The sequence below is a fragment of the Lipotes vexillifer genome, unplaced genomic scaffold, assembly GCF_000442215.2.
Source record: "Lipotes vexillifer unplaced genomic scaffold, Lipotes_vexillifer_v1.1 scaffold490, whole genome shotgun sequence".
Taxonomy (NCBI): Eukaryota; Metazoa; Chordata; class Mammalia; order Artiodactyla; family Lipotidae; genus Lipotes; species Lipotes vexillifer.
In genome coordinates this window covers 3371687-3391076 of record NW_006796397.1, presented here as the reverse complement: position 1 = coordinate 3391076, position 19390 = coordinate 3371687, and the positions used below count along the sequence as shown (strand labels likewise).

The 19390-nt window shown below is 34.1% G+C and overlaps 1 protein-coding gene across 2 annotated transcripts in view; it reads left to right on the top strand.

Annotated features, from left to right (window-relative positions):
• The window catches only part of GLMN (glomulin, FKBP associated protein), a 42630-nt gene extending 23649 nt beyond the window's left edge, over positions 1 to 18981 (top strand). The window contains exons 12-17 of one of the 2 annotated variants that reach the window (XM_007468535.1): positions 1222 to 1306; positions 4167 to 4273; positions 5061 to 5124; positions 17648 to 17759; positions 18558 to 18640; positions 18747 to 18981. In XM_007468535.1, coding sequence (XP_007468597.1) covers positions 1222 to 1306; positions 4167 to 4273; positions 5061 to 5124; positions 17648 to 17759; positions 18558 to 18640; positions 18747 to 18857 — 562 coding nt within the window. In that variant the 3' untranslated portion in view covers positions 18858 to 18981. The remainder of the gene's footprint in view (positions 1 to 1221; positions 1307 to 4166; positions 4274 to 5060; positions 5125 to 17647; positions 17760 to 18557; positions 18641 to 18746) is intronic. The other variant, XM_007468534.1, reaches the window with a different exon arrangement.
• The last annotated feature ends 409 nt before the right edge of the window (positions 18982 to 19390 follow it).

Sequence of the window (19390 nt, the reverse complement as noted above, 5' to 3'; positions counted from 1 at the left end):
CAGTTTAATTGAAATACTCTAAAATTAAAATAGACTTAGAAGATTAAACTGAGATTGGTGGGGCTCCTGCTAGAGCTTTACATATGTCAATAATGTCCATTATTCACAGTTGAAATGAATGGCTCTGGAGTTATAACTTTTTTTTTTTTTTTTTTTGTGGTACGCGGGCCTCTCACTGCTGTGGCCTCTCCCACTGCAGAGCACAGGCTCCGGACATGCAGGCTCAGTGGCCATGGCTCACGGGCCCAGCTGCTCCACGGCATGTGGGATCCTCCCAGACCGGGGCAGGAACCCATGTGCCCTGCATCGGCAGGCAAACTCTCAACTACAGCACCACCAGGGAAGCCCTGGAGTTATAACTTTTGACAGGCTATATACACTTTAACAGTGGAGCTTATTCATAGTACTGTTTGAGGAGGAAAAGATTCTAGCAACTCTCTGAGTTGAAGATCAGCAAACTTTCTTAAAGGGCCATAAGTAAGTATAGTCTTTGTAGGCCACACAGTCTCTGTTGCAGCTGCTCAACTTTGTAGTGGGGGTAAGTGTGTTCCAATAAAACAAAACAGGCAGTAGGCTGGATTTGGCCTGCAGACCTTAGTTTGTTGATACCTAGGTAATAACAATGAGTTAAAACCAAATTGGGGCAATGTCAGAGTGCTAAGGAGTGTTCTTTGGGATTGGCCAATACTAGAACTCTTGATTTTATCTTTTTTTCATTTCTATTGATAGAGTCATAGCAGGTTTATGAAACCTCAGTTTGATGCTTATGCCTTCTACCAGCTTCCTATTCTGATCTACCTGTATTCCTACCCCAAAATCTCCCCCTTCTTCTTAAGCTCATTACTGAGTTTCCTTTCTTTGCAATTAAGTTAGTCTAACCAGACTAGTCTAACAGGGAGTAATTTGGGGAGTTTTTAGGCTATTACACTAGTGACCATCCTTGCCATGTTAAATCATTGCAACTATATGCATAAAAAGATTCAAATTTGGTTTAATAGAAATTTCCTGTTGGAAAGACCCAGTTAAAATAGAATTTGCCAGTTAGGGCAGAAATCATAATAAGTGACTTTGTAATTGGTTGATCACCTTGCTAATTGTATGCACTGGTTTTTGTATTCCTAGAAATAGCACATGCCCCATTTGAATTTGTAAAACTTTCATTATCATTTAATTATAATGCAGTCTAGATAATTTCAAATGTATTGTAATTTTGCTTTAAAGGTGCTTATTGAATACAAGTAATCACTCAGGTGTGGAGGCCTTTATTATTCAAAATATCAAAAATCAAATTGACATGTCATTAAAGGTAAGAGCATAACTAAGGTGTCATTTATCAATTTATTTTGTAGGATATATTTATTCATTTGTGGAATTTATTAATGTGGAATTTTGCTCTGTGGACGTTTTATATCTCTAGTATTAGGGTACAGGCATACCTCAGAGATAGTCCAGACCACCACGATAAAGCAAAAATCTCAGTAAAGCAAGTCACACAAGTCTCAGTAAAGCAAGTCACACAAATTTTTTGTTTTCCCCAGTGCATATCAAAGTTAATTACACTATATTTTAGTCTGTTAAGTACAATATTATATCTTAAAAAAAACAATGTACATACCTTAATTTTAAAATACTTTATTTCTAAAAAATGCTAACCATCATCTGAGCTTTCAGTGACTTGTAATATTTTTGCTGGTGGAGGGTCTTGCCTCAATGTTGATGGCAGCTTACTGATCAAGGCGGTGGTTGCTGAAGGTTGGGGTGTCTGAGGCAATTTCTTAACATAAGACAACAATGAAGATTGCCACACAGATTGACTCTTCCTTTCACGAGTGATTTCTGTGTAACATGCAATGCTGTTTGACAGCATTTTACCTACAGTAGAACTTCTCTGAAAATTGGAGTCAATCCTCTCAAACTCTGCCACCACTGTATCAACTAAGTTTATGTAATATTCTAAATCCTTTGTTGTTATTTCAGCAGTCTTCATAGCATCTTCACCAGGAGTCCATTCCATGTCAAGAAACAATTTTTGCCCACCCATGAGAAGCAACTCTTCATCCGTTCAGATTTTATCATTGAGATTGCAGCAATTCAGTCACATCTTCAGGCTCCACTTCTAATTCTAGTTCTCTTGCTATTTCCACCACACTTGTAGTTACTTCCTCCACTGAAGTCTTGAACTCTTTCTAGTCATCTTTGAGGGTTGGAGTCAACTTATTCCAAACTCCTGTGAACGTTGATATTTTGACCTTTTCCCCAATGAATCAGGAATGATTCCGCAAGGTTTTCAATTTGCTCTGTGCAGATCCATCAGAAGAATCACTGTCTATGGCAGCTATAGCTTTATGAAATGTATTTCTTAAAGAATAAGACTTTAAAGTTGAAATTGAAATTACTCCTTTTTCCATGGGCTGCAGAATGGATGCTGTGTTAGCAGGCGTGAAGACAACATTAATCTCATTTTACATCTCCATTAGAGCTTTTGGGGGATGAGGTACATTGTCAGTGAGCAGTAATATTTTGAAAGTAGTCTTTTTTTCTGAGCAGTAGGTCTCAACAGTAGGGTTAAGATATTCAGTAAACCATGTTACAAACATGTGCTGTCATCAGGGTTTTGTTGTTCCATTTATACAGCACAGGCAGAGTAGATTTGGCATGATTCTTACAGGCCCTAGAATTTTTGGAATGGTAAAATTTAAGCATTGGCTTCAACTTCAAGCCACCAGCTGTATTACTCTCAGAGTCAGCCTGTCCTTTGAAGCTTTGAAGTCAGGAATTTTCTTCTCTAGCTGTGAAAGCCTAGATGGCATCTTGTTTCAGTGTAAGACTGTTTTCATCTACTTTGAAAATCTTTTGGTTAGTATAGCTACCTTCATTAATTACCTTAGCTAGATTTTCTGGATAACTTACTGCAGCTTCTATGTCAGCACTTGCTGCTTCACCTTGCACTTTTATGTTCTGGAGATGGCTGCTTTCCTTAAATCTCAAGAACCAACCTCTGCTAGCTTCAAGCATTTCTTCTGCAGCTTTCTCACCTCTCTTAGCCTTCATAAAATTGAAGAGTTAGGACCTTGCTCTGGATTACGTTTTGGCTTAAGAGAATGTTGTGGCTGGTTTGATCTTCTATCCAGACCACTAAAACTGTCTCCATATCAGCAATAAGGCTGTTTCACTTTCTTATCATTCATGTGTTCACTGGAGCAGCACTTTTAATTTCCTTCAAGAACTTTTCCTTTGCCTTCACAACTTGGCTTAACTGTTTGGCACAAGAGGCCTATCTCGGCCTTCAACATGATTCCTCACTGAGCTTAATCATTTCTAGCTTTTGATAAATGAGACATATATGACTCTTCCTTTCACTTGAATACTTTGTAGGGTTATTAATTGGCCTAATTTCAGTATTGTTGTGTCTCAGGGAATAGGGAGGCCCGAGGAGAAGGAGAGAGATGGGGGAATGGCCAGTCATTGGAGCAGTTGGAACACACACACAGCACGTTTTGATTAAGTTCATCGTCTTATATGAGCGTGGTTCATGGTGCTCCAAAGGAGTTAACGATTGTAACATCAGAGATCACTGATCACAGATCACCATGACAAATATATATTAATGAAAGTTTGAAAATTTTGAGAATTATCAAAATGTGACACAGATGTGAAGTGAGTAAATGCTGTTGGAAAAATGGTGCTGATAGAGTTGCTTGACACAGAGTTGCCATAAACCTTCAATATGTAAAAAATGCAGTAAAGGGAAGTGCAGTAAAATGAGGTATGCCTGTTTATTTTTTTCTCCATTTCTACTCTTTTTTAAAAACCTGGATTTTGAAATTTGTTAACTATAGATTTAAATTGTATTAATTTTTAAAACTGATAATATGACTTTTTTGTTTTGCTGTATACTTGTAAAATGTTAATGGAAACTGAAGTCTATTATTGAATACTCAGTAATTCCACATAGAGAACAGAGAAAGAGCACACCAGTGCTTTCAAACTAGCAGAGTTTGTTCTAGGTGTCCAGAAATAGTGAATGAAAGAATGGAAATTAAAGTTAAAAATATATATTTTAAATGTGTAATAGCTTTTTTTTGTAGTATCAAGGTATTAGAAAAACACATATATCTAACAGCCTATTATTTAAAGCCTTTCTCAATTTTTCTTTTGCTTCTCAGAGAACATATAACAAATGGTTTACAGGACCGCAGCTGATTTCCCTTCTAGATTTGGTACTTTTTCTCCCAGAGGGTGCTGAAACAGATCTACTGCAAAACTCAGATAGGTGAGGTGACCATTACTAAGGTTCACGTAGTAAATTCAGAATAAAATGTGAAACCCCTGCTTTGGGAACCTAAACTAAAATAAAACGTATTTTCCTGTGATTTTATAATCAATGGTTAGTTCATCAAATTACATAAAGATGTTCATATTTAAGTAATTAGATATTATATAAAAACAAAATCAAAAATTCTTCTTTCCAGAACTATGACTAACAGTATGATTTTGTACCTTTGATGTATCTAGCTCATAGAGATTTGGGACTATAGCACTGGTGACTAAACACTAAGAATTTCGTGTATATAACTTAGAAAAGGCTTATACATTTGGATTTTATTTCCACGACATACATCAATTTTTTTCATATACAACATGTAATTTTACTTTCAGTATACTCGAATGAACGTTGAGAAACGGTTGTAAGCATTTTTCAAAGGAATCTTAAAATTCAGGAAATGAAAGACAGTACTCTCGAACATTAAAGATAACAAGTCTCCCTTGGGGGAAAAACGAATAGTAATTTTCACAATTATATTTTGTGAACTTGGAGAACAAAAGTAATACGTTATGTTAAGGGGGTGAGATGTGTGATAAGATATTTTAGCAGTCCATCGCCTCGACCACTTGGCCACCTCGTCATTTGCTGATAAGGTATTTTAAAGGGAGAAGCTTCTAATGGCAAACATAATTGTGGAAATATACCCAAGGTTTTAACTTACCTTTATTCATTGAAATTGTTGATTATATGAAACTGTACTGTATGTAATAAATTATGTATTTTTAATTAACAGGATAATGGCTTCATTAAACTTACTGAGGTATTTGGTTATCAAAGATAATGAAAATGACAATCAAGTAAGTGAATTTTTTGAAAAAAACTATTATTCAAATGCATAAGGAGCGTTTTGTATTGTCTTATCAATACCAATTAAGCCATAATTAATATTTTACCCAGCTGTAAAGCTCCGATAAATGCCAACAATTATTCTTTCAACTTGAAGTTAATTCCCGGGAGCGCTTACCACCCTACATCCAGCTTTCCCTTTTCTTTTCCTGTTGTACCTCTGCTCTCTTGCTATAAACATTGCTTAACCTTGTTAGGTAGATAAGTTGCAGCTCCTAACTTAACTAACCTTTTGAAACTCAACATATATTTGCGTATCTTGTTCATTAACTGCCACCTATTGCTCATGATTTAAGTCTGAGCTATATAAAATAAAATCATCTGATCATTTGATATCCCCTCATCAGAAATGACAAATTGAAGCATTTTCAGCACTAAATCCATTAACAGCACCTTTTGAATAATGTGTAGGCAGTTGAAGTTTTTTAAAATAGTACACCGTTAGAGGTATTCAATAAATAGAAAACTATTTGAGGGAGATTTATCATACAGTAAAATTACATTTGCTTTTTTATCTTCTCTCTTTCTACCTACTCTATTCTCTTTATTTGGCTGCATTTGGTTTTTGTTGTTGCACTTGGGCTTTCTCTAATTGCGGAGAGTGGGCAGGTGGGCTTCTCACTGCAGTGGCTTCTCTTGTTGTGGAGCATAGGCTGTAGGTGCTCAGGCTTCAGTAGTTGTGGCTCTCAGGCTCTAGAGTGCAGGCTCAGTAGTTGTGGCGCACGGGCTTAGTTGCTCCGCGGCATGTGGCATCTTCCTGGACCAGGGTTCGAACCCGTGTCCCCTGCATTGGCAGGCCGATTCTTAACCACTGTGCCACCAGGGAAGTCCCTACCTACTTTATTTTAATAGTTGCTTTTTGTATATGTGTCATCTTATTAACTGTAACTACCTGAATTACATGCGTGGTTAAACTTTTTAGAAAGTAATAAATGAAATGCAAGTAATTGATTTTTATATAAGAATGCCAGAGGGTTTTTTTTTCTTTTTTAATTTAAGTAAACCATAATTTGGGATCAAAAGTTTATGGAAAAAGTAGTAGTTTCCTTCCCTCAAACATAAAGCCAAGTTGAAAGAATTTTACAGCGATCACTGATTTACCCACCACCAAGATTCTACCGTTAACATTCTACTCTGCTTTTATCACTTATCCATCTCTCCACCCTGTATCCATCCATTAGTCTCTTATTTTTTGATGCATTTCAAGGTAAACTGCAAACATCAGCATACTTTACCGTAAATATTTCAGCATGTATTTCATTAAGAAGAGTTAAATATTTGTCTATAGTTTTTCTTTAAGTTTACATAAAATGAAATGCTCAAATTTTAATTGTACATTCACTGAGGTTTAACAAATGCTTAGATTTATTATCTAAATCCTTACCAAATATAGAACATAACTATCATCACAAAAAGTTCCCTTTTTCCCTCCCAGTTAATTCTGATGTCATCATTCCACACCCATCCCTAGCCCCTGCCAGTGGCAGCTCTATTCTGGCCAGGTGCAATCATTTATTCTTCACTATGCTATAAGTGCTCTTTAGTTTTTATTTTTCATAGACAGTGTTAGCACAGGAAGGATCTTTAACTTGCACGAGGGCATATACCTAGTAAGTGGCAGAAATAGCTATCACCCCAGGCAGTGACCAGAACCTTTGAATCACAAACTAAATCCTGACTCCTTTTTTGTGATAAAAAGAGAAAGATAACAAGTAAATTCAGTGGCAGTGGAAGCCCTGAGGCTTCAGGAAGATGTCCTTAGAGTATGGTATGAGTTTTTACTTTCATCAGGATGAGGCCATACCTAGAAATGATCTGATTTGCCTGACAGGACGAAAAAGAATCTTTTTGATTAAGAGTGAGCACAGTGTACTACAGGGGCAGCAAACGGGCCTCTGCCTAGAGAGGGAAGGCAAAGCAGTTTCAGCATTGTGCAGTGTCTACTATGATATCCACAGATAATGCCTCACATTTATTTGGCTTGAACATTGTACAGTGAAGAAAAGGATACAACCAGCTTATAAGATTGCTTTCTTATTTAATGGTTTTTAAATTTTTTTCTTAGGGATCAAATATTCCATAGTATTGCCATGCAAGTTACTGTAAGAATTATACCAAGGAAATTGGCCAAAAAATCAGGCCAAGATGGCAACCTAACATCTTTGAGGCAGCTTGTTCATCATGGAAGCATTTCTTCCAAGTGCAGTCACAGTAGGTCATGTATATAAATGAGAGGCAAATCTGTCTGCTGTGGTTAATCAAAAAATAAGAGCCTTCTGAGTTTTAGAAATTGTGATTAAAGGAGAAACAAAATGATACTCTAGTGATGCTGAATTGTGGGTAGTTTTATTCAAAAGGATTCCTACCAGTACCTATTTTTGAGCAGTTAAGTGTGCTGAGGTGGTAACTAGTCAGATGAAAAGCTGAAAAGCAATCAGAAAGGTGTATAGAAAAAGTAAATAAGAACAGAATCATTAAAATACAAAAAAAAGTGATTCATAATTGAATAATAACCCACTGCTTTCCCTGCTATATTGGGTTACTGTCAACTGACTTATTCTTTTCATAAATCATTCCCCTCCTTACCTTACTATTTCATGTCTCTTCATCTCTTTGCATAAGTTGAAGGCACTTTCTCCCACACTTCAGTTTGACAGAACTTCTTGGACCTTGAACCTCCATCTATCTGTACTGATAAAACCAACTTAATTTTTAGACCTAGTGTTCCTTACTATTTGGTAGGTATCTTTAAGTAAGTGTTAATTGTTTAATTATAGTAATTTATTCTAATACATAGGCCATAATAATTTATCCCTCACCTTCTGTCCCATCTGCTCATATCCTTTCCTGTCCACCTGCTTACCTATTCTTTTCCTAAATAATTTGTGATTGTAATATGTAGAATGGGAGCAGGGTCAAGGGAAGCAGTATAAGATTGTAAAGGCCAGAAGTATGTATCAGGAATTTTTAAAAATTGAATTATGTAATGTATGCATATATGCTTTTCATTTAGGAAAACACAACAAATATCTGGCATACAAACACATATTTATAGTTCTATATAATCCACATTTTACGTTCTCATTTAAATTGTTTCTTTCTCCAAGATTAAAACATATCCCTTGTGTGTTATTTGCAGATCCAAATGACTTAAGGTTATGCACATTCCTTAATATTACAAATGATAGAAGTTCTACAATATTACTTCATAAATAAGAAGTGATACACAAATTAGAAAAGGGAAAACTGGGTCTTATTCATTTCCTTCTTTTTATTTCTTCATTATCATGGTTGACTGTGTCCTTTGCAAGGTCTCTGTCTGTCTGGCAATAAATTTCACTGTGGTATAAAACTGCCTTCTCTCTTTTGTGAGACAGGCTGCAGTGAAATTTGAAATGTATAGTTAAGCTCTAGAACTGAAAAGATCTCAGAACTACTCCACCAGTGAGTTACTTGGGTCTAAAATTTTAAAGTAAGCATTTGTGAACATTTCAAATTTTTATCCTTAGTATTATTTTTTAACATCTTGTTACTTTCTAGACACTGAAGATAAAACAAATGTTAAGATGATTTTCTGGGCTTCCCTGGTGGTGCAGTGGTTGAGAGTCCGCCTGCCGATGCAGGGGACGCGGGTTCGTGCCCGGGTCCGGGAAGATCCCACATGCCGCGGAGTGGCTGGGCCCGTGAGCCATGGCCGCTGAGCCTGCACGTCCGGAGCCTATGCTCCGCAATGGGAGAGGCCACAACAGTGAGAGGCCCGCATACCGCAAAAAAAAAAAAAAAGATGATTTTCTTCGTAGTGTTGTTTTTTTTTTTTAAAGATCTAGTAATCAATGTAGGAAAGAGAAAATATTCTTGTTTCCATAGCTTCTTCACTCCTACATGTTTCTAAAAATATTACTGTTGTTCATCACATGAAAAATTTGTGGAGTTATGCTGAACAGAATGTGCACAAATTTTCTTTAGCCTAATTCTGGCACATTTTATTACCTTAGTATAAGTTTTAGATTATGGGCTGTGTATTAAATTATTGCCATTAAGAACAAATAAAGTCTTAATAAAGACCTCCTAGTGTTACACTGTCCAATAGACAGTAGCCACATGTGACTATTTAAATTTTAATTTTTTTAAATGTTTAATTAAAAATTCAGTGCCTCCTTGGCATTGGACAGGGCCATTCTAGATTATTGTTTCTCAGCATATGGTCCTAATCAAAATCAGCTGGGTATCTTATATAATTCAATTTGTAAAAATTCCTGATACATACTTGTTTAGATTGATTTTTAAAATGCATGAAGACATAATATGTTAATTAAAAAGGAAGTATAAATACAGCACAGATTGAAAAACAGGAAGAAAATTACATGAAAACATACCAGTAAATTTGGAAACTTCAATAAAATAGAATTTGTTAGAAATATAATCTAACAAAACTGCCACAATCTACTAAGAGAAATCACAAGGTCAGATAATTTTTACCATAATTTCAAGAAACAGATACTCAAGTCTTATATAAAATGTTAAAAAGACTAGAAAAAGAATAGTTGTGCTTAATGTTATGCATCTGTTTAGTAAGATATAACCTTAATACCAAAACAGACTAGGATAGTATGCTGAAGTAAAGTTACAGACTCATCTCACTTATGAATATAGATACTAATATTACCAAACCAGATCTAGCAAAAAAAAAATTTTTTTAAGTCATTGGACTAAGTTGGTTTTATTCCAGTAATGCAAGGTAATGTAATTCATAGGTTAAAGTAGAGGAAATACATAGTTACAGGAAAAAAAAAACATTTGATACATTCAATACATAATCGTCATAAAAATTCTTAGTCAACCAGAAAATCGTTTTATTATAATTGCAACAAAAATATGAGATACTTAGGAAAACATGTAAAAATATGTATAAAACTTTTTGAGGAAAATTGTAATACTTTATAGAGAGATATAAAAAAAGATATAAGTAGAGATTTGAATATGTATGTGGATGGAAAGATTTGGTATCTTAAAGTTGTCAGTTCTCAAATTAATCTAAAAATTCAGTATAATTCAAAACACCCATTAGTTTTTTAAAATGGAATTTGATGATTGATTATAAGTTTCATATGGAACAGTTAAGGGCCGAGCACCTTTGAGGAGCAAGGTGTGTGGACAGGAACTTGCCTTGCCAGATATCATAATTTATTATAAAGCCACCGTAGTTTATAGTAGTATTGCCATGGGACTGGATAGATTGACTAGTAGAAAACAGTAGAGAACCTAAAAATAGATATCTGTGGAAAATGTATATAATAGATATATATGATGCTGCTGCTAATGGTAGCTTATATTTATTAAGAACCATTTGCCACGTTGTGCTTTAAGCACGTATTAACTCATTTAATCCTCCTGCAAGGTATTACTTTTTAGTATGAGGAAGGTATGAGGAAATTGAGGCATAGTGAGGGTAAGTAGAACTTGCTCAAAGTCACATAGCTAGTGAAGGAGCCAGTTTTTGGACTTGGGCAATCTCCAAGAGCTAACATTCTTAATTACACCATTGTACTGAACTTCCTTTCTGAAATGGAGATGCCATTACAAATTGGAAGGGAAGAATAGGACTCTTCAATAGATGATGCTGGGTAATTTGTCATATGTATGGGGAAGGGGGGATTAGATGCCTATTTCACATACACAAAACAAAATTCCAAACAGATTAAAGACTTAACATTGAAAATGGACTTAGAAATTTTTAGAACACATTATAAGAGAAGATCTGTGTGACCTAAGGGTTTCTTAAGTAAAGAAGCACTAACCACAAAAAAGTAGATTGATAATAACATTGAAACTAAAACCTATTCAAGAAAAGAAAATGTGTACAAACTGAAAAAGCCACAAAAAGAGAAAAAAAATGTCTTCCTTTCTCCATCCAATAGTTAGTATCAAAAAAATAACTACAAAGCAAGAAGAAAAAGACCACAAATCGGCAAAATAGGTAAAGGATACACACATTGTAAGGCAGCTCACAGAAGAGGAAACCCAAATGGCCAATAACCACAAGACAAGATTCCCAGTATCACTAGTGTTTATGGAAGTATAACTTAAAACTGCAATAAGATACCACTGCACACCCATCAAAATGGCGAATGTTAAAAAAGGTGGGTAGCATAGGTTAGGATCCAGCACAGTGATGAAACAAAGCGGATAATCCTTTTTGGGCAATTTGGCATTATCCAGTGGAGTTGAAGAATAAATACTCTTAACTCAGCAACTTCTCTCCTAAGCTATATAATTAGAGCAGTGTTCTTCAAATTGCTGGTCATAACCAAGCATATTAGAGAGTGATTAAATCAATTTAGTGGTTCAGACTGGCAATTTTTACAAAATGAAATAGAATATAATTGAAACTTCAGGTTGCTTGCACAGATTCTTAGTAAGAGTTATGGATATTGCAGCAAATTTTGTGGTCAATTGCAAAGAACGGTGTTTGAAAGTGGAGGGGATATGACAGATTGGCTAGGAATAAGATGCATGTTGCTTACCAATATCTCTTATGATGTATTTAGTGGTCAGTTAGCAGAAAGGCTATGATACTGTACAGTTTAACTTTATAGTAACAGTGTGTAGTTAATTGGGAAATAAATTGTACCTGCTGTCAGTAAAATTGTTAAGTTTTACAAGCAAATTATTTTAATCTGTATTTTCAGAATGAACTTTTGAGGGAGATATATTTTTTTCAAATTCATGACAATAACAAAAATAAGTGAAAAATACAGAAACATGTTCACATTCAACTGTATCTTAAACTAAAGAGTGACAATATTCAAAAAAGAATTGACTCTATACTTAGTAAACTTAGCCTTAATTTGAGCCACATTCTAAAAAGAAAGAAAATGAATGTAAGACTTTAAAGCTAAGACTATTTAAGATAGTTTCATCAAAAGTACATACCCAATGAAAATGATAGTCTAAAGTATAATTTTTCTTGCAAATGAAAGCTTAAAACCTTCAAAATTAGACAGCTAGAAACAACATGCTGAACTTGTGAATGAGGCCCCCTAATGTTTTGAAAGATGAAAAGTTACCAGCATTCTTTTAGTCTCTGTAGAGGTATAAAAGAAACCTTATTATCAGCGTATATAATTGCATATTATTTGGCAAATGAGAAAATGGCTCATTTGGACCTGGAAAGATTATTTTCCCAGTATATACAGTGTATCTATTGATTTATTTAGAAGTATGTTTTAATGGTAATGTGATGTTTTATCAAATCTGTATTGCAGAACATGTATGCAAAGGTTATGATGCTTCTTGATGAGACTTATTATAAATTGTGCAACACTTAAATTGATATCTGGTATTTGCAAACCATATGATGTTGTATTGTTTCAGCTTAACCTTACACACACCTAAAGATTACCTACATTTACTGAATTGGATGTGGGTCATTAAAACTTAAAGTAGAAAATTTTTTACAGGAATGACAAGTAACAGAGCAAAACTATGGGCAATTATCTTTTTAAATTGTCAGAAGCACTACCAGAGTTGTTTGAAGTCAGTGTATTTTATTTTGGAAAGCTTTGGTATCCAAGGAAATCCCTCTGGATATTATAAATATCTTGTAAAAGTGGTGAAAATTGTTAATTTTAAAGGTTCACTGATTAACCAAACTCTTGAAACTTTTTTCAGTGATTAGAGCTAAGCATGACCATTGTATCATATCAAAATTCATTTATTGTTCCTATGGAAAGTTCTAAGTAGGGCATAAGAACTCAGGAATAATATTCATGTTTTTCTAGTTGGAAAGCAATCTTATGTGGCAGATATTTTCAAAGATAATATTGAGTGGCAAAATTGACATTATGTGTCTGATTTTCTGGCATGCCTAATAAATGAAATCTGAAACCGCAGGAAGACATGATTATATATTTCAGTATGTTAAACTTATCTGTCGGTTGCAGAAGACATTACTGTTACAGAAGGAAGGCTTAAATGTAATTGCTTTAACTAATATATGTTTCTGACATTACTGAATAGAATTTATTAATGAATTCAGTCTGAATATAAAATTAGATATATTGTTACATCTCATTTCTCCGTTGTAAACTTTTAATCATTACTTTCTAAAGGAGAAATTTAAAACATTCAAGAAAAATGTTTGATAAAAGATACATTTCCTTTTAAAAATCCTGAATCAGTAGTTAGGTTAAACCTGTTGGCTGAAGAAAATTAATTAGTGAAGCTTAGTTCTTCATTTACACCAAAGAATGAATATAAGACATTAAATTTATCATTTGGGGAATAAGATTTCAAATAATTTCTATTACTAAGTAAGAGTGAAAGAAAATTTTTTCAACTTAGACCAACTTTTTTTAAAGGAAACTTTTTCCTGTATTCTGGATATAAGTCCTTTATTAGGTTTGGTTTTTGTAAATATTTTCTTCCAGTCTGTGGCTTGTATTTTCATTATCTTAATAGAATTTTTCAAAGAGCAGAAATTTTAAATTCTGATGAAGTCCAGCGTATCAGTTTTGTTCTTTTAAATGATTTATGCTTTTTTGGGTTCTAAGAAATCTTTGCTTAACCTAAGGTCACAAATTTTCTAATAGAAGTTTTATAGTTTTAGATTTTATATTTATGTTTATGATCCACTTCAAGTAAATTTTTTATATGGTGAAGAAGTATGGGTTAAGGTTTTGTTTCAACTCCAGCTCTATTTGTTGAAAAGGCTATACTTAACTTGAATTGTCTTGGTACCTTTGTCAAAAATCAGTCGATCATGTAAGTGTGGGTATACTTTTGTATTCTGTTCTGTTCCATTGACCTATGTCTCTTCTTTCACTAGTACCACACTATCTTAATTACTGTAGCTTTATAGTAAGTCTTACACTCAAGTAGTGTGAGTCTACCAACATTTTTCTTTAAAAAAATTTTTGGCTGTTCTAGATCCTTTGCTTCTCCATATGAATTTTAGAATAATTTTGTCAGTTTCTACCTGTAGAGGAAAAACATTCCGGTGTTTCTGCTCTACTCTCAGTATTTCACTTCATTTTTTACACTCTGGTCACCAAATGTGTAGTGATTTTCCCATAGCGAGCAATTTTTTTTGACACCAAGTAGATGTCCTACAATTCAGTCCCCTTCTGACACTCTACCTGGAGATAGCATCAGATTACACAGGCTAAGAGCTCAGTCCCACAACATTATCCCCCTTCCAATACCGGTCATAAGTCCAAGTATTGATCTGTGCTGCTGACAGACTGGCAATCAGTCAGAGGTTCCCACACCCTCTTCCTCAGGTTCGAGTAATTTGCTTAAGCTGTTCACAGAACTTCAAGAAAACATTTTACTTACTAGATTACTGGTTTATTATAGAAGGATGTAATTCAGGAATAGCCAGATGGAAGAGATGCATAAGGCAAGGTATGAGGGGAGGAGCGCTGAGTTTTCATGCCCTCTCTCCTGAACTACTATCCCAGCACCTCTACGTATTCACCAACCCAGAAGCTCTCTGAACCCCATCCTTCTGAGTTTTTATGGAGGCTTCATTACATAGGCATGATTCATTAATTCACCGGCCATTGGTGATTGAGCTCAGTCTCCAGCCCCTCTCTCCTACCAGGAGTTTGTGGTGAGAGGAGCTGAAAGTTGGAACCCTCTAGTCACATGGTTGATTCCTCTGGCAACCCGCCCCCATTCTTATTAGGGGCTTTCCAAAAGTCATATTCATGGCTGAAAGGGCTTATTATAAATAACAAAAGACAGTTTTACTGTTCTTCACTTAGGAAATTCAAGAGTTTTAGGAGCTCTTTGCCAGGAACAGGATGGAGACCAAATACAGTATATATTTATTATAAATCACAATATCACTCTACTATAAAGAGCTACACAGTAGTGATTCCATTTATATGACATTCTGGAAAAGGCAAAAATTATATAAACAAAAATCAGACCAGTGATCCTCTGGGGGTGGGGGAAGAAAAATGACTACAAAGGGGCACAAGGGAACTTCTGGGGTCATGAAACTATAGTGGTGGTGGTTATACAACTATATATCTTTGTCAAAACTCAGAACTGTACAGCTAAAAAGTGTTTATTTTACTGTATGTAAATGATACCTCAATACACCTGACATTAAAAAATAATATATAAAAAGGAAAGGACCAGGCTATATTTGTTGTTATAAATAGAAAGGACATTCTGTGAAACTTTTGTTTCAACTATATAAATAAATGTGAGTTGTGATGTAAATTATATTTCTTACTGTGGGCCATGGTAAAAATATTTTGAAAAAGGCTACCCTAGAAAAACTTCTATTCCATGTGAATAGGAAAACATATGCAGCAATTTCAGTGAGCATTGTTTGAAGTACTAAAAAAACTAGTAACAGGATAAAAGGTACAGTATAATGGGATGCCTACATACCAATTAAAATGAAAGGATTAGAGCTATAACATAAATAACCCTCAAAAACATAGGATTGAACAAAAGGGAGCTAACGCAGGATATGTACACTGTGATATCATTTGTATAAGTTTTAAACATGAAAAACTGTGATATATTGTATAAATTAAGAATACTAAAACCTCAAGTTTTAGAAAATGTTACATAGCTTAGTTAATGGCTTTCTCTTGGATAAAGAGGGCTTCAACCATATCTAATGCATTTTGTAAAGTAAATATGGTAGGATGTTTACGTTTGACAAAGCTAGGTGTGAGTAAAAAGGTGTTTTCTCTATATTCTTTATGTCTGAATGTGTTTTAATCTGTAGAGGGTCATCAGTAACCTCTGTAGCCTTGAAAGCCATCCATGATATTGGCCAGTAGTAGTGGGTTCTACTTTTAAGCTTAGAGGTAAAGGGAAACGTTTAAAAAAGTGGGGGCAGGATACAGAAAGGTAAAGAAAATGCTGGAGAGAGAGGGAGGAACATAAGAGAAATGAGAGCAGTGGGTGCGTGTGGTAGAGTAACATACTTGACATCCTGTGTGACTACTGGTTGAAGTTTCTGCTGTACTAATGCGTAACCCGCGTTTCCATGTGAGGACAAGAAAACTTACAATTTCAATGAAAGTTTAAAAACATTAAAAAATGTTTTTTAAAGTATACAATTAAAACAGGTTCATTGTTTAAAAATCAGGATAAATAAGCAAAAAGTAATAATCAAAATCTCACCATTTATTTTTGACATTATAGTGTATGCCCTTTTAGGCTTTATACCAGCAAATCTGTACATACTCTTTTTTAAAAAAAATCATATTATATGAGTCATGCTGTAACCTTTTTTCCACTCACCAATATGTATTGAAGAACACTATTTTAATGGCTGTGTAGTTTTCCATTGTGTGGATATACAATTTACCCTGCTCCTGTTGTGAAAAATTATCATTACTTATAATTTTTCACTACTTAAACATATTTTTATAAACATCTCTTCATTGGAATCATTATAACATACATATTTAATTCTTCCCCAGATTAAGTTCATAGATCCTGAGTGAAAAAGTATGCATATTTTTGAGGTTTTGGATTCTTGATAGTTCCTCTCAAGAACTCCACTTTTCCTAGCAATATAGGAATAATGAGAAAGGACAGATTTAAATTAAAAGGATTTATGTGACAGTGAAATTATAAATTATTAAACACAGACATGTGTAGATTTTATTTTGGAGGGCTATATATGTTAAATGTTATATACTACCTGGATCAAAGTAAGTTCATTACAAAATAGATTTTCATGTGATCCAGTTCTAGTTAAGGATAACTGGATTCCTAAGTTTCCCATCATTGCCTAAGATACTTTCCTTTGTAATAAGTACCTGGAAACTTAGCAATACCAATGAATTTTCTTTGTCTTCCTTCCTTTTTTTTTTTAAATTAAGACTTTATGATTCCCTTCCTATAGTACTACAGGAGGAAATGCTCTTGGAATAAAAACCACTAATACAAATGACAAAATAACCCTAAGCTGTCCTAGGTAGGTAAAATCTCCATGTATATTGGTCCCCAAGAAAAGTCTGTGTTAGAAAAGCTTTGTGTTAGAAAAGTTTCCATCAATAGAGAAGAAGAATCCCCTGGAACTAGATATGTGACAGGAATATCATTTGAAAGATAAAGAGTTGAAGGGACTTATAAGGTAGAGTCATTGTGGGGATGGTTTATAAGGAAAGAGAGATGTCTCAGACCGTGTGGATTATTTTCAAATAATTTTCTCATGGATAAAACTTCTAAGTTACAGATCTCAAAACCAGGAGCTATCCAAATGGCACAGTAATGAGTGTATGAACAAGTTCATTTTTGTTTTTATTGGTATTTAGATAAAATAACTAGATGTAGTAATGAATGTATTATTAAACAGTCAACTCTACCTTGAAAGGCAAGGATCATGTCTTACTCATTTCTGTTTCTCCAACTGTCAGCACATGTTTAATACTAGTAGGCAATCAATACATCTTGAACCAAATAACTAATTGTTTCATTAATTCTTCCAAACAGACTGGATTATGGACAGAACTCGAAAAGATTGAGAATAATTTCTTAAAGCCACTCCATACAGGTCTTAATATGTCAAAAGCACATTATGAAGCAGAAATTAAAAATAGCCAAGGTTGGTAATGTGAAGTTTCATTTTCAGTTAGGTCTAAAAATTAGTCATATTTTTTTGAACTGTCATTTATATTCAAAATAAAGAACTTTATCTTGTACTTGTCTAACTTAGAGCAAACAGGGAACTGTTATAGCTAAGTCATTTTATTTATAATTAAAATGTTTCTTGGCAAATCTGTATGCCAGTTAACACTGAAATTGGGTTAACAAAGATTTAAACCAAACTGAAGCATATTCTGGTTTCAAACCTCAAGGTCTGATTAAGAATCTAATTGTATCACAAGTATTTCTGTTTGGATGTCATTGTACTTCCTTTAGTATTGTGGGGTCCATCCCCCACTTCACCCTCTACTCAGTTTGTACAAATTATGAAAAAGAATCTTAGATCCGGAATTACTTTTTAAAGTCAGCAATTCTATTATAATAATCTTGTGGTCTTTTCCATTTCACTGTGGTGGTATTTCTGTAGGCATTACTAAAAATTTTGTCTTTTTTAGTGTGACAGGTATATTTCAGATTTTATATTGAAGAAAAAAGTTTTAAAATTTTCATTCATCCTGTACATGCCAAAATACTATTCACCTAAACATTTATTCACATGTTGCAGAATTTTAATATTTTTGTTTGTTCATAGCTTTATTTTAGCATACCCTGAGCTATTAAACACTAAGGCTTAATTTACACAAATAACTGGCATTTTTAAAATTAATAAATGATTAAAGTAGCTTATAAATTTATTATTGAAATCTGAGAGTTGTTTTAATGATTAAGTGTGACACGATTTTTTTTTCTCTTACAGAAGTCCAGAAGTGTAAAGATCTTTGTTCTATAACTGTAGGTAGAGAAGAGATCCCGAATATGCCTCCTGAAATGCAGCTTAAGGTAGATATGAAATTTTCCTAAGCTACATACAGCTGAAGTCTTTTCTTTTTGCTTTGTTTTGCTTTAAAGGCATCCTTAATAACGCTAATTTTTCTTGGCATTGCAGGTCCTACATTCAGCTCTTTTTACATTTGATTTGATTGAAAGTGTTCTGGCTCGAGTAGAAGAACTCATTGAAATAAAAACAAAGTCTACCTCTGAGGAAAATATGGGATAAAGTGAAAGCTCCATCCCCTAAATAAAAACTAATATACTATATTTTCCATTATGTTTATTTAATACCTTTATAAAGCTTTTCTGTAAAACACACTGGTAGAAAATAAATGTAGCTTTTCTCATTTATCCGTTTCAGCAGTGACACATTATGGATCAGTAGTATTGTTTGGTTTTAAAAAGATATCTACATGGTAAATAATGCCCATGTGTATTTTAAATACTACTATTGAAAATCCAATACAAATCAATAATTTTATATTATGACTTCATAAAATGTACTGGAATTGCCTTTATTCATTCATACAGTTGTAGTGAGTTTATAAAAATACTGATACACTTTATGTTCCAGTTAGATGCTGTGTTACATTTTAGAACTCATAGTATCAAACTGGCTATCACACCACTAAGAGCTAAGAGAGCTTAGAGAGAAATTTTGAGTTTGGACCAGCTGACTACTTCTCTTAATTTCCTTCTTTTTCCCTGCCTCAGGAGTCTTAGGGGGCAGAGTCCTATCAATCACCAGCTCTCCAGCAG